Here is an 11,988-nt window from a genome sequence, read left to right as displayed (position 1 = left end):
AATTTGTTGCCCGTATAATGTATTGTAGCAACCCCCCCTCGCCTTTTAAGTCCACTAAAGTTTTCCCGCGAAGTGAAATACAAAGAGTCCATATTAACCAAATTAACCGCTAAAATCTCTGCCCTCTTTAATTATTTTGCCTCAAAATTTTCAAAAACTCCCGCCGTTTTCCCTCCACAAAATCTCCCTCGTTTCTTCGTCTCAAAAACTCCTCCTTTAGATCCAGAATTCTAATCCTTGTTAGCATTTCTTTTCTCATCAATCTCTCTCTCTCTCTCTCTCTGTTATTCTCACGTACAAGCTTCCCTGTTGGAAAAATGGGGAAGCAAACCAAAGCTAAAACCACCCAATCCTTTGGCAAGGGAAAAGTAACGCCGATGCAAATTGCATTCATTGTAGATCGATATCTCTCAGATAACAATTTCTCTGAAACCCGCTCAGTTTTTAGAACTGAAGCCTCTTCTCTCATCTCCAAATCTCCAGTTCAAGAGGTACCCATCAATTATTCTTCTTTTTTTAATTTCTTTTTGTCATTTCTGTATGCTTCTTTTTCATTTTTTTTTATCTTTGTTTTTAGGCGCCCAAGAGCTTATTGAGTTTAGGGGCGATGTTGAATGAGTATATATGCTTGAAGGAGCAGAAGGTGATGGTAGATCAAGAAAGGGTCCGTTTGGAGCAAGAGAAATTCAGGGTCCAGAATCTTTTGCAGGGAATGCAAGATGTTATGAATGCTTATAATGCCAGTGGAACCGCACCTAATTCTACACCCATGATCCAGCCCTCTGCAAACAGACCTTTGGCTATGGCTCCTCAACTAGGCCCTGTTACTGGATCTTCAGCAGGTGGAACCGAAATCCATATATCCCTCTTCATGTTTTTGTGACATAATTAGTTGAATATTGCCTGGAAATTAGTTTTGGCTGTTGAGATAGGATGTGTGTTGCAGTTGTTTGAAATGAAACCATGTTGCATAATTGTGTGTAAGTTGATAGAAAAAATCTTTAATATGGTAAGATTTAACAATTTTAAGTGTAAATTAGTGTTAAAAACCAAATGATTTTTTTTTTCTTTTTGCCTACAAAAGGGATATTAGATTTGGTACAGGATAAATGGTTATTGCCATTGTCTTTAGAAGAATTTTTACATTTTCTTGGCATTTTTGATGATTAGGGATCCTAATAATGTTTGTTCAGCTATCAATTTTAAGTGGCATAACTATTAATACAAGAAACTGAAAGTCATCGATAAGAATTGTCTCCTAGGGATACTTGTGTGCCTTTTTCTTTGCTAATACTGCGAGAAAGTGAAAAAAAAAAAAAAAAGAAGACAAATGAGGTCAGAAATGGTTAGTAATGCTCTTTATTGATGCTCACTTTTAGGTCCCATGTACACATCACCAACTCTTATGCCAATCTCCATGCCTTCCAACATCATGAAGGAGAACAATAATCTTTCAGCTGCAAATTGCACATCAACAAGAAAAAGATCTGGCGCAAGTGTAGCTGCAGAAGGCCCTCTAGCTACTAAGAAATCTCGTGGCAAGTTACCATCCAGGAAAGCACCAAATACAGGTATACTTTCCTTGGAGTTAATTATGCACCTAACTTATGACCTTGTAAAGATTTGTTTGTCATTGCTGTTGAGAAAAACGTTATGTTAAAAATTGTTGATTAAAGATCACTCAAATTTGTTTTTAAAGTCACTTTCATATGTCAGTCTTAAAATTTGTAAACAACTAAATAGCTTTTCCAAATCTAGGATGATGCTTTTTCAAAAAAGAGTAGTACCAACAATCACGCCAATAAATCTGAATGACTTTCTGAAATTTTATTTGTTTTTGACTCATTTCTTATTCAGGTACATGCAGCCAATCTGATAATGCAGCAACCATTCGAGAAACTGCTTGGCCTGATAATGCAGCCAATACTAAAGAACCTGAGTCCTCTGTGATTGGGTCGTCACCCTATAACCGCACACCTAGTGGTCCAATGGTCCAAGGATATAGTGTAGCCAAGAATTTGTTCAATCAACCATGGTTATCTTCTCCAGCTAACTCAACTGGCCCCAAAACACCACCACAAGCAGTTTCCTCTCACAATGAGAAATCTGCCTCTCCAGTTAATATCTCTTCCACTGCTCATTGCAGTAACAGCAATACTCCTCAAGAAACTCCTACCAATTGTACTGTAATTACATCAGAAAGAGTCGTTGTGAGCCCATGCAAACATGTGGCATATACCATGGAGAGAAACCATTGCATTTCTTCTACCTCTCCAACCAAGACAACCTTTAAGAGGTTGAGTAAGAGGGAAAATGTAAAGGGAAGGCTTGATTTTGATGGGTCAGATGTGATAACAACCTTTGATAATCCAATTGTTGAGGAGATTTCAACATCTGAGTCTGATAAAGAAGGAGATATCTTTGACATTGATTTGCCAAATTTAGATGCACTTGGAGCTAACTTTTCCTTCTCAGAATTGTTAGTTGATCTAGATCTTGGCTTTGATGGGTTGGGTTGTCCATGCCAGCCAATCTTGGGTGGTTCTGCAGACACTGTTTCAGGGTATTTTTTTCTTTGGTCATATTCTATAGCCATATGTTTATATACTCTCTTTCTTGCATAAGTACTAACCAGTATAACATTTTTCTTTTGATCTAATATTTTATGATGTGTAATATTCAGGTCCTCACATGAATCTAGAGATGGTAATCTTGGGGCTGATCACGTCACATCAGAATTTTCCTCAACTTTGACAGAAGTAATCTCAGGAAAAGATGTTAATATTCAAGGTGTTGAATATAATTCATGAATATCATAATTTATTGAAACTAACTCATTTGAGCATTTATCTCATATAAATAATGTTTCTTCTTTTAGGTCCTGAAACTCTAACTGCAGTGAAGTCTATAACAAAATGCATAATTCTAAGCCCTGGTAATTTATCACACTTCTTTTCTTTTCTTTTTCCTTTTTTTTTTTTAAATGTTCTAGTCTTCATAACTGGACATTGTTTTTTTTTTATTATTTTTATTTTTTGTGTTTGAATTGCAGCAAAAACCCATCGGAGTTCCTTGGAACAGGAGAATTGTCTAGCAACAAATTGAGGAGTTGGGAGATTTGGCGACTCTTAATCTGACATGATACAGTACAGAATTTACAAGAAAGATTCTTAACCATTGCCATTAGAATTAAAAGTAACAATTTCCAAAACTTGTATTTGACTTGAATCATTCTTAGATCACATGTCGTACTATAATATGCCTACATAAGCTAGGTGAGTTAACATTTTGTCATGCCAAGTATAGTGGCCAATTTTACACTTGTAATGGTAATTATCTTGTCAACAGGCAGGATTCAAATTCTTGAGCAATTCTTCATATTGTTATTCAAGTATCTATAAAAGGAATTGTGATATCTTCAGCTCCAGCAAGTTATAGTTGAACTTTATGTTTTCTACAGTGTATCTGCCAACTGAAGATACAATTGAAATTGCAGTTTGTGCAAAACAGCAACAGAATCTTAGTAGTGTTTTGGATTATGTGAAACTGAAGTTGCTCAAACCAAATAAGAGTAATGCTTTTCCTTTTGAAATTAAAATTTTATTGTTATTATTATTAATAAACCAGGAAAAACTTAGCAAATTGGATAAACTAACCCAGCTCAATAGATAGACCTCCCCAATAAACCCAACCTAGTATCCAAGATGCTAAGTGAAAAAACCTGGCATGTGTACATCTACTTAAGGTGCATTTAACAGAAAATAGGAACTACATGAACAAGCACAGTCTAATAAACTCCAGCATAGAAGACATGCTGTGAATCCAACTCAACATCTGCTTGGCTGAAACCTTCTTGACTTGGCCATACCAAAGCCAAAGAGCCAAATCAACATCTAAAATATCATTTAAATAATTAAGTATTTCAAGGAAATTATATGTTAATCTTTAAAAAAAAAAGTGAAAATATATATTTTCTATTTCGTTTTAGAGGAAATTTTTTTTTTTTTTTTTTTTTTTTTTTTTTTTTTTTTTTTTTTTTTTTTTTTTGGAGTAAACCACTTTGGAGTAAACATCTAAATTTTTTTTTTGGAGGAAATGAAAATATAGCTTTCCACATGCTTAGTCTTCAAATCGAGCCACAATCCATAGCTATTTTTTTTTGTTTTACTTGTTTGTCAAAAGGATGATTATATTTTTACTGTTGTTGAAGAACGTACATTTAGAGTGTAATAATAATAATAATAAGAAGAAGAAGAAGATGATGCAGCAACTAGCAAGTCATTAAATGCTTTTTGAATCCAGCGGCTCGTAATTAAATAACTTGATCTATAAATGCTATTAATTTATAGATCCAGAATATTACATTTCTGTATTATCTCACCCCTTATCAAATCTGCTGTTTGCCAATCGACGCCGCTTGGAGAAGATTAAGGTTCTTGAGATAAACGTAATCTCTGCGCAAGGTCTATATCCGCCGTCTGCCAATCGACGCCGCATGCAGACGTACGCAGTTGTTTCCATCGATTCCTCCACTAAGCTCCGCACCCGAATCGATCTTGATGGTTGCGAGGACCCGATTTGGAGTGACAAGTTTCTCTTCAAAGTCATTCTTGAATTTCTCTCCGTCGAAACAAGCAGTGTTTCTGTCGAAATCTTTGCCGTCGGCTGCCTCCGTGATAAACTCATCGGCACCGTCCGTTTACTCATCAGCAACATGCCACTATTTTTCCCAGGAAATGAGAACTCCTTCGTTCGTCGCTCTGCAGATTCGCCGTCCTTCTGGAAGATTCCAAGGGTTGCTTAACATCGGTGCTATTATCAACGACGCTTCTGATTTCGCGTCCTTAGATGGAGTATCGGCGATTTCGTGCCTACAAAGAGTAATCTGATTTCCAGGTGAATTTTCTTGTTCCTTGCTCTGCGTCACCATTATGATAGGCCTTGATTGGGTTAGTTTCTGATTTAATTTTGCTTGTTCGAAGTATCTGTGCCACACATTCTGTTGGTATAGTTGCCAAGACATGTTCTTTTTTGTGCAGTTTTTCTATTTACTCTCTGTGGCAACACAAACATAGTGTGTATGGTTTATGAGATTGTTCTGTAGAGACCATAGTGGAATTTCTTGTTTAAGTATGTCTGATTGTTTTCCAGGTGGCCCTTTGGCTTTGCTTGAAGCTCTGGCATGCCTCAGTCAAGAACGTTTCAGCCATGTAAAATTTTTGTGATGCTCATGATTTAATTTTTTTTATGCCCTATGATATTTAGAATATAGTTTATAAACTAATTTTTATTCTAAAATTTTTTTATAGTTCTTGTACACTATTTATTTAAGTTTAAATTTCTGATCTTCAAAATATAACCAAAATTTAATTTGCATATCAAAATTATGTTTATAATCTAAAAATTATAAAGTGTATTGACTATTACTTAATTTTATATATTAATTTATAGTTTCAAAAAAGACATCTAAAATTTTAAATTCCGTTTTCCTGCCCTCAACATTACAATCGAGCCACTTCCCTTCATCATTTTGAACTGAGCTACTCTTCATGGTTGAGCTCCAAAGGCTAGTTTTTCTAAAATTTTATTTTTCAATTCAAAAAAATCGTAAACAATTATGTTGGAAATATAATCTAAACTCTTAGTTTTATATCAAAAATTAACTATAAGTTCTATAATTTAAATTTATAATTTTTTTAATATGGTATTAGAATCATTTATGAATATTATAAAAGTAATTATTCAAAATCGCTGTTATTATGATATAAAAATTTAAGATCATTTATAATAATGTATTTTTATGTATAATTGAAACACCCCGAATTTTTATTTTTGAAACTTTTGAATTTTTATTTGATTAAAAATCGGGAACTTTGACCGTGTGGGCTGTAAATGTAATACAGTATTCGAGCCCAAATTTTCGAATTGGGTCCAAGCCCAAAAACAGATTATTCGGAATTTTCGATCCGAGAACATTTAAAATTTTTTTTTTACGAATCAAAAAATGAAACTAGTTACTAATCGATTATAAAGGTATGTATAGGTATGTAATTATTATATAAATTAATTATCCTAAATCGAATATCATAATTGTTCATATTTTATTAATATTGAGTAAATGGAGAAATGTTCTAGAACCAGCCTAAAAGAATCAAAATAAATCAAATCGGATTAGAAAACCAAGCAAATCGAACCGAATCATTGAATTGGACCAAACCGATTCGAATTGAATCGGAATAGTCTAGAAACCCAAAATTTCTTTTCTTCTTCTTCGTCCTTCTTCTCTAGCGCGGAACACAGCCTCCCCTCCCCTTTTCTTTTTTTTCGTTCACAGCCAACGCCACCGCCACCTATCGCTGCCGCCGCTCTCTCCATCTCCTCTGCTATTTCCGGCGAGCGCAGCTAGCGTAGCTTTCGCAGGAGAGCTGCGATTTCGCGCGATCGAGAAATCTGGTCTCTAATTCCTCGATCTCCGTCGACTTCAGTGCAAGCAGCCAGCTCCGGCCACTCTCTTGTCGACGGTGAAGCTCTAGCTCTCTTTCTCGCCGTTCTCTCTCTCTCTTCCTGTTTCGGCTGACGCAGCAGCAATCGGGGGAAACTGCGACTGTGGTGGCGATTGGCATAGTCCCGTTACCTGTTTTCTTTGCACTTTCCGGCAAGACCAGCCACAAGGTGGCGAATTCGACTCTCCTCTCGTCGCCAGCTCTTCATCGCACGCCATGGCTACCTTCCCCGGCCAAGTTGACGACGGCAGAACCGAACTTGGATTCCATAGGCAGGTAAAGTGATTGTTGACCCTTTTTCAGTATATTTTTCATGAATTCATTGAGTATAGTTATAGGATTTGATTTGCTAATTGAATTACTGTAGAATAAAGCCTTAGATACTACTGTTCATATAAATATTTTAGAAAATTTAAATTAATTTCTTGCTAACTTTATTTGAAACATATTTTGTTGAATATGCTAGTGTGATTAAGGTAGTCTTAGTTTAAGAATAGAGTAGCATGATAATCACAACAATTGTTATTTGTTAATACTTGGAGCTATTGCTTTATATACCCTGATAAGGTGAACGTGAATAGCCAATTTTGAATTTTTGCTCTTGAAATCGATGTATAAATGATTCCTATATTGGGATGAGTATGCGAAGTCATAAACCAAGTTCTTAATGCGATATGAGTTTAAGTTTAAGGAAAATATATTTTTCTTGGGGGCAGTAGCTATTTCGGTACTTAGTACTATGTTAAATAATTGGTATGGAAACAGATGTATGTATATATTTATATTTTCAATACTCTTATGTGGGTTAGTGTTGGTTAGTGCTGGTTAGTGCTTGATAGCAATATTCTTGCTAAATTAACGATTCAATTGAAAAAAAAAAAAACTCTTTAGCTATATCTAGAAGTGGTATTTTTATGTTAAGACGGAGAAATTTATGAAGTTTTAGTTATATGTTTAAGTTTCGAGTTGAGTTATCTAGTAGAAGTATTTACTAAATTGGAATTTAATTGAAATATTAGTTATTAATAGTTAGTCTAGAACTTTAATAAATGTTTAATGATATTGTTTATACCTTAAGCAAAGAATTATTGATAATATTCCTAGAATAGTTGAAGGTCTTTTAATTTGTAAATTATGGTTGATTGGTGATATATTATTGAAGGCGGATGGGTATTTGATTTGGTTGATTGCCCGACGGATGGGCTGTGTGGATTGAGTTAATATTGAATGAAATTTTTGATATTTAAACAGTGGATAGTCCCATTTTTAGGGAAAATGCTGCCGAAATTTCAGTAGAACCTAGGCTACACATAATAAGTTTATTTAGATTAATTCTATAACTTGATATTTAATAAATAAAGTGCTCTGATTATTTTATTATTATCATGATTATTCATTTAATTATTCAAATATTGTTATTTATTTTATTATTGTTGTTTATTGTTAATACTATTTATTTATTTATTTGCATTGATTTTGGATGTTTAATTGTGCATTGCATTACGATGTTTAATTGATTAATATGTCTGCATTTGATTGCAATGTTTGATTAATTGTGTTGTGATAATGCTATGCTTTGTTTGTGTGGAATTGGGATGAAGTGGACCACCGTGGGTTTGTGAGGACGGTCTGTGATATGGATCCGAATATTATATGATATTTGACCGTCGGCCGGGAAAATGGGAGATCGGCGCCCCCGTGTGCACCTGATGATATGGATTATCTGGAAAACCACAGGATGGCTTCTTGTTGTTGCGCACCTGATAATCTAGATTTGATTGTAGCCCGCAGGGTGGCCTCCTGTTGTGAGCACTTGATGATCTAGATTGGATGGAGACCACCGGGTTGCCTCCTGTTGGTATGGAAAAGAAAAGAGAGAATGGAAATACCATGAGAGGACTGGTCAGTGAGGATTAGACCAGTTGGCCGTATGGGGGATCGGCTCCCTGGTGCACATGTATGAGAGGGCGAGCCATGTGTGAGGACGGCTCGTTGGGGTTTCAGGTGGCGCCACTGACTAATTTCCACGTGATGTGATTATATGAAGATGTTTATGATTGTGAGTGCTGGTGATATGCCATTTGTGTGACTGGCTGCGTGAGCATATAACTAGTCGGATGACTAGATTAATATGTGTACACATTTGTGTGACTGCGTGTGTTGTGCAATAATTATTACTCCTTAGAAAACTCACATGTTTTGTTTGATTTTTCAGGAAGTAGGTTTTTCCTTTAATCCGATTTAGGCTATGTTTCTTCGGCGCAGGGCAATAAAGAATTTTTCCTAGTTCCATAATTGTTTTGCTATGTATACTAACAGTTAGTGACTCCGCAGTTGTAGGATTTGTATACTTTTAATCGTTTATTATTATAGATGAGATAATTATGTGAACCCATATTATAAATGTGATGCATTGTTAATTAGGCCCGAACTGTGGAACGTTGTAGCCGATAAATTTGGGGCGAGATTTAATAAAATATTAAGGTTTATCTTTCATAATCATATGGGCTTAATGTTGAAATTTTATACCGAGATAATAGATTCTAGCGTTTCAGGCTTACTACGGGCCTCGGGGGCCTTAAGCATATCTGGGCCCTAGTGCCGGTCCGGCTCACGGAAACGGGTCGTGACAATAATAATGTAAATGTTTCACATAGATTTATGATATAAAATTTTCATTTTTATTTGTTGGAAAATAATATTTTAGTCCTATATTTTAATATCACTTTTAAATAATTTATCTTTATGTATAATCATGTAAATATTTCATATATATTTGTGATATAATAATTTCATTTTTTCAATGCATATAATCTTAAAAATGGAGTTCTCCACATTTTAAAAGATAAAAAGGGAAGGTTTTCCTACACGTTAAAAGAAAAAAAGAAATTTGATAAAACAAAAGAACAATTACATATAACCTCAATGTATATATAGATTTTTGTTATTGTGTGTACTAATGTATGCTATTAATACTATTCTAACTAACTATATTTACAGCTGAATAAATAAGTGTTTAATTAGTCCAATTAGAGAAGTGGACCTTTATTATTTGTTTGAGTCCATTTACTTGTGCCACGTTATACACTAACCTTAGGAACCCTAACTCCATCTTTTGTTTTCTCATTTTCTTAGAAACCTTTGAGCGCCGCATCCATGAATATCTGGTTCACCATTTCCACAATACTCCCTCTCTGATCCGAACAAGATTTGAACTTGGGATCTACTAGAAGAAATTGCAACTGTTAGGGTGTCCTTGGACAATATACTGCAATTCTTTGCCCTATCTGTTTATATATTTGAAATTTTTATTAAGGTAAATTGCTGTACACATCCATGGCTTAATTAACCTTCTAAAGCTATTTTATTTTTGACTTCCCCCCTTTTCCAGTCCACCTTCAAACTAATGATTTGTTTTCATTGTTTATGATGCCCGTTTCCTTTTGTTTTTCCCCACTCTCATTGAATTTATTATAGGGTTAAGTGTTGTTCTGCAGGATATTATTATAGAGACTTGCTAGGCTTGGTTTCTAGCATCATCTTCAGATTCTAAACAGTGGAAGTCTCTGCAAAATCAGAAGTACCAGAATTCCACTTAATTTCTTAAAGCTTAATGTCTCTTCGAAAGCCAGCACTTCCTCGGATCCTTCGACAATGTATCCTGCATGAGAAATGCCCAACAAATCTTGCGACATGTAAATGTCTCTGTTCACGATGGAGGGGCACTTGTTGTAACCGGGAGCAATGGCTCAGGCAAGGCCACCTCCTTCGTGTGCTGGCTGGATTGTCTAAGCCTTCTGCAGGTCAGATCCTCTGGAACGGTCATGATGTGACAGAATCTGGAGTTTTCCACAGCTTCAACTTAATTGGCTCTCCTTGAAAGATTTCATTAAAGAAAAGTTTACTGTCCTTGACAATGTTCAGTGGATTGTCTAAGCCTGCTATTGACTTGATGGGGCTCAGAAGATTGGCAAGAGAGGCAAGAATGGTGTTAATGAGCCAAGGGAAGAGGCTGCAATTTGCAAGACTACTGGCCATTGACCGACCAATTTGGTTTCTGGATGAGCCTTCTGTCGCATTAGATGATGAAGGGGTAAAATTGCTCGAAAACATTATTCCAGAGCATAGAAAGAAGGGAGGGATTGTGTTTGTTGCAACGCAATTGCCAACTGAGACTGAGGATGCAATGAATTTGAGACTGCCTCAGAGATTCCTTAGAAGGATGACTTTGGGAGATATGCTTGATCAAGCCGAGATCTCATATAATATTATGCTTATAATGTGAATAAATATAAAATATTATGAAGTGAAATTTACGCGTATGATTTTATTTACCAAATTACCTTTAATTGATTGCTCGCCCCAAGTTACCGTTATGCTCCACCGCCCAACGAAGGGTAATCACGGAATAAAAGGAAAATAAGAAGTTACCATAGAATGCAAGATGCGTACTAATCAAGCACTCTTGAGAATGAGGCTTTGCTCTCAGAGAGGCGGCAAAGAAGGCGGTTGCTCTGCCTCTCTGAACGACTGTGGAGCCGATGATTTCTCCGTCGTTTGTGTAATAGCCGCCGTATGTCTGTGTGCATTATCATCATCATTCTCTCCTTTTTCGGGCTCTCTTTCTTTCTTGGTTACAAATAGGCTGTGACGATTTTAGGGTTTTAGAGTGCAAAAGAAAGACGATAAGGAATAGTTTGATTGTTGGCGGGCAGTATGGAGATTTTTCGTGAAAGACTTTTCTTTTTTCAAATAGAGAGCTCCATTTTTGCAGCCATGGTCTCTTTGTTCCTTTTCTTGTCTGATTAAAGGTGAATCTGAGCCTCCATCCTCTACAATCTCTCGCTCTCTTCACTTTCTTCGATTTTTGTCTTTTTTTTTTCTTGGATAAAAAATTTGCAATTGCTTTGCATGAAATATGCTGTGTGAATGGTTCAAGTACGAGGCTTTGCTCTCAGTGAGAGGCGGTTGGTTTCAGGGTGGTTGACTCGGTCCTTCCTGATAGCTAGCGGAGCCAGTGACTACTAATTACGTTTTTTATGTTGGCAACAACCTTTATACCAATATATCTGCTTTCTTTCTTGTCTGTGGGCTATGATGATATATTCTTTGAGCCTGAAAAGTTGGACTGAAGGAGAAATACTCAATTTCTTGGCAAGGCAACCTTTTGTTGTTGTAGCGCCGATGTTGTGGTGTTTCTTTCCTGTCCAATTTGAAGGCATATCTGATCTGAGCCTTCTCTTTCTCCAGATTGCTCTGGTTCTGTTTGGGCCTCCATCCTCTACAATCTCTCACTCTTCATATTCTTCGATTTTTATTCTGTTATTTTTTTTCTAAAATGAAAAGTTGGCAATTGCTTTTGCATGAAATATGTTTACCTTAATATTTCTGTGTGAATGGTTTAAGTACGAGGCTTTGCTCTCAGTGAGAGGCGGTTGGTTTCAGGGTGGTTGACTCGGTCCTTCCTGATAGCTAGCGGAGCCAG

At 35.9% G+C, this 11,988-nt stretch overlaps 1 protein-coding gene and 2 pseudogenes across 3 annotated transcripts; all 3 read left to right on the top strand.

The window, feature by feature from the left end:
- Nucleotides 1-129: 129 nt before the first annotated feature.
- LOC105646662 (myosin-M heavy protein) lies at nt 130-3,415 on the top strand. Its single transcript, XM_089717990.1, has 7 exons — nt 130-491; nt 578-842; nt 1,380-1,571; nt 1,858-2,563; nt 2,684-2,790; nt 2,879-2,935; nt 3,053-3,415. Exons 1-7 carry the CDS (start codon nt 318-320, stop codon nt 3,103-3,105), a joined length of 1,554 nt encoding a protein of 517 aa, XP_089574116.1. The 5' UTR covers nt 130-317; the 3' UTR covers nt 3,106-3,415.
- Nucleotides 3,416-4,345: 930 nt separating this feature from the next.
- On the top strand, nt 4,346-9,002 carry LOC110010810 (uncharacterized; annotated as a pseudogene). Its single transcript, XR_016319390.1, has 3 exons — nt 4,346-4,896; nt 5,152-6,779; nt 8,719-9,002. The product of XR_016319390.1 is annotated as an uncharacterized LOC110010810 (transcript).
- LOC119369816 (ABC transporter I family member 1 pseudogene) lies at nt 6,639-10,825 on the top strand (annotated as a pseudogene). The gene is made up of 3 exons (XR_016319589.1): nt 6,639-6,779; nt 9,639-9,819; nt 10,001-10,825. The product of XR_016319589.1 is annotated as an ABC transporter I family member 1 pseudogene (transcript).
- The last annotated feature ends 1,163 nt before the right edge of the window (nt 10,826-11,988 follow it).

This window comes from Jatropha curcas, chromosome 2 (assembly GCF_041381405.1).
Source record: "Jatropha curcas cultivar XTBG-Jc1 chromosome 2, XTBG_Jcur_1.0, whole genome shotgun sequence".
NCBI classification, from domain to species: domain Eukaryota; kingdom Viridiplantae; phylum Streptophyta; class Magnoliopsida; order Malpighiales; family Euphorbiaceae; genus Jatropha; species Jatropha curcas.
The sequence above is the reverse complement of the archived record's forward strand: the minus strand, read 5'-3'. Positions and strand labels throughout refer to the sequence as shown.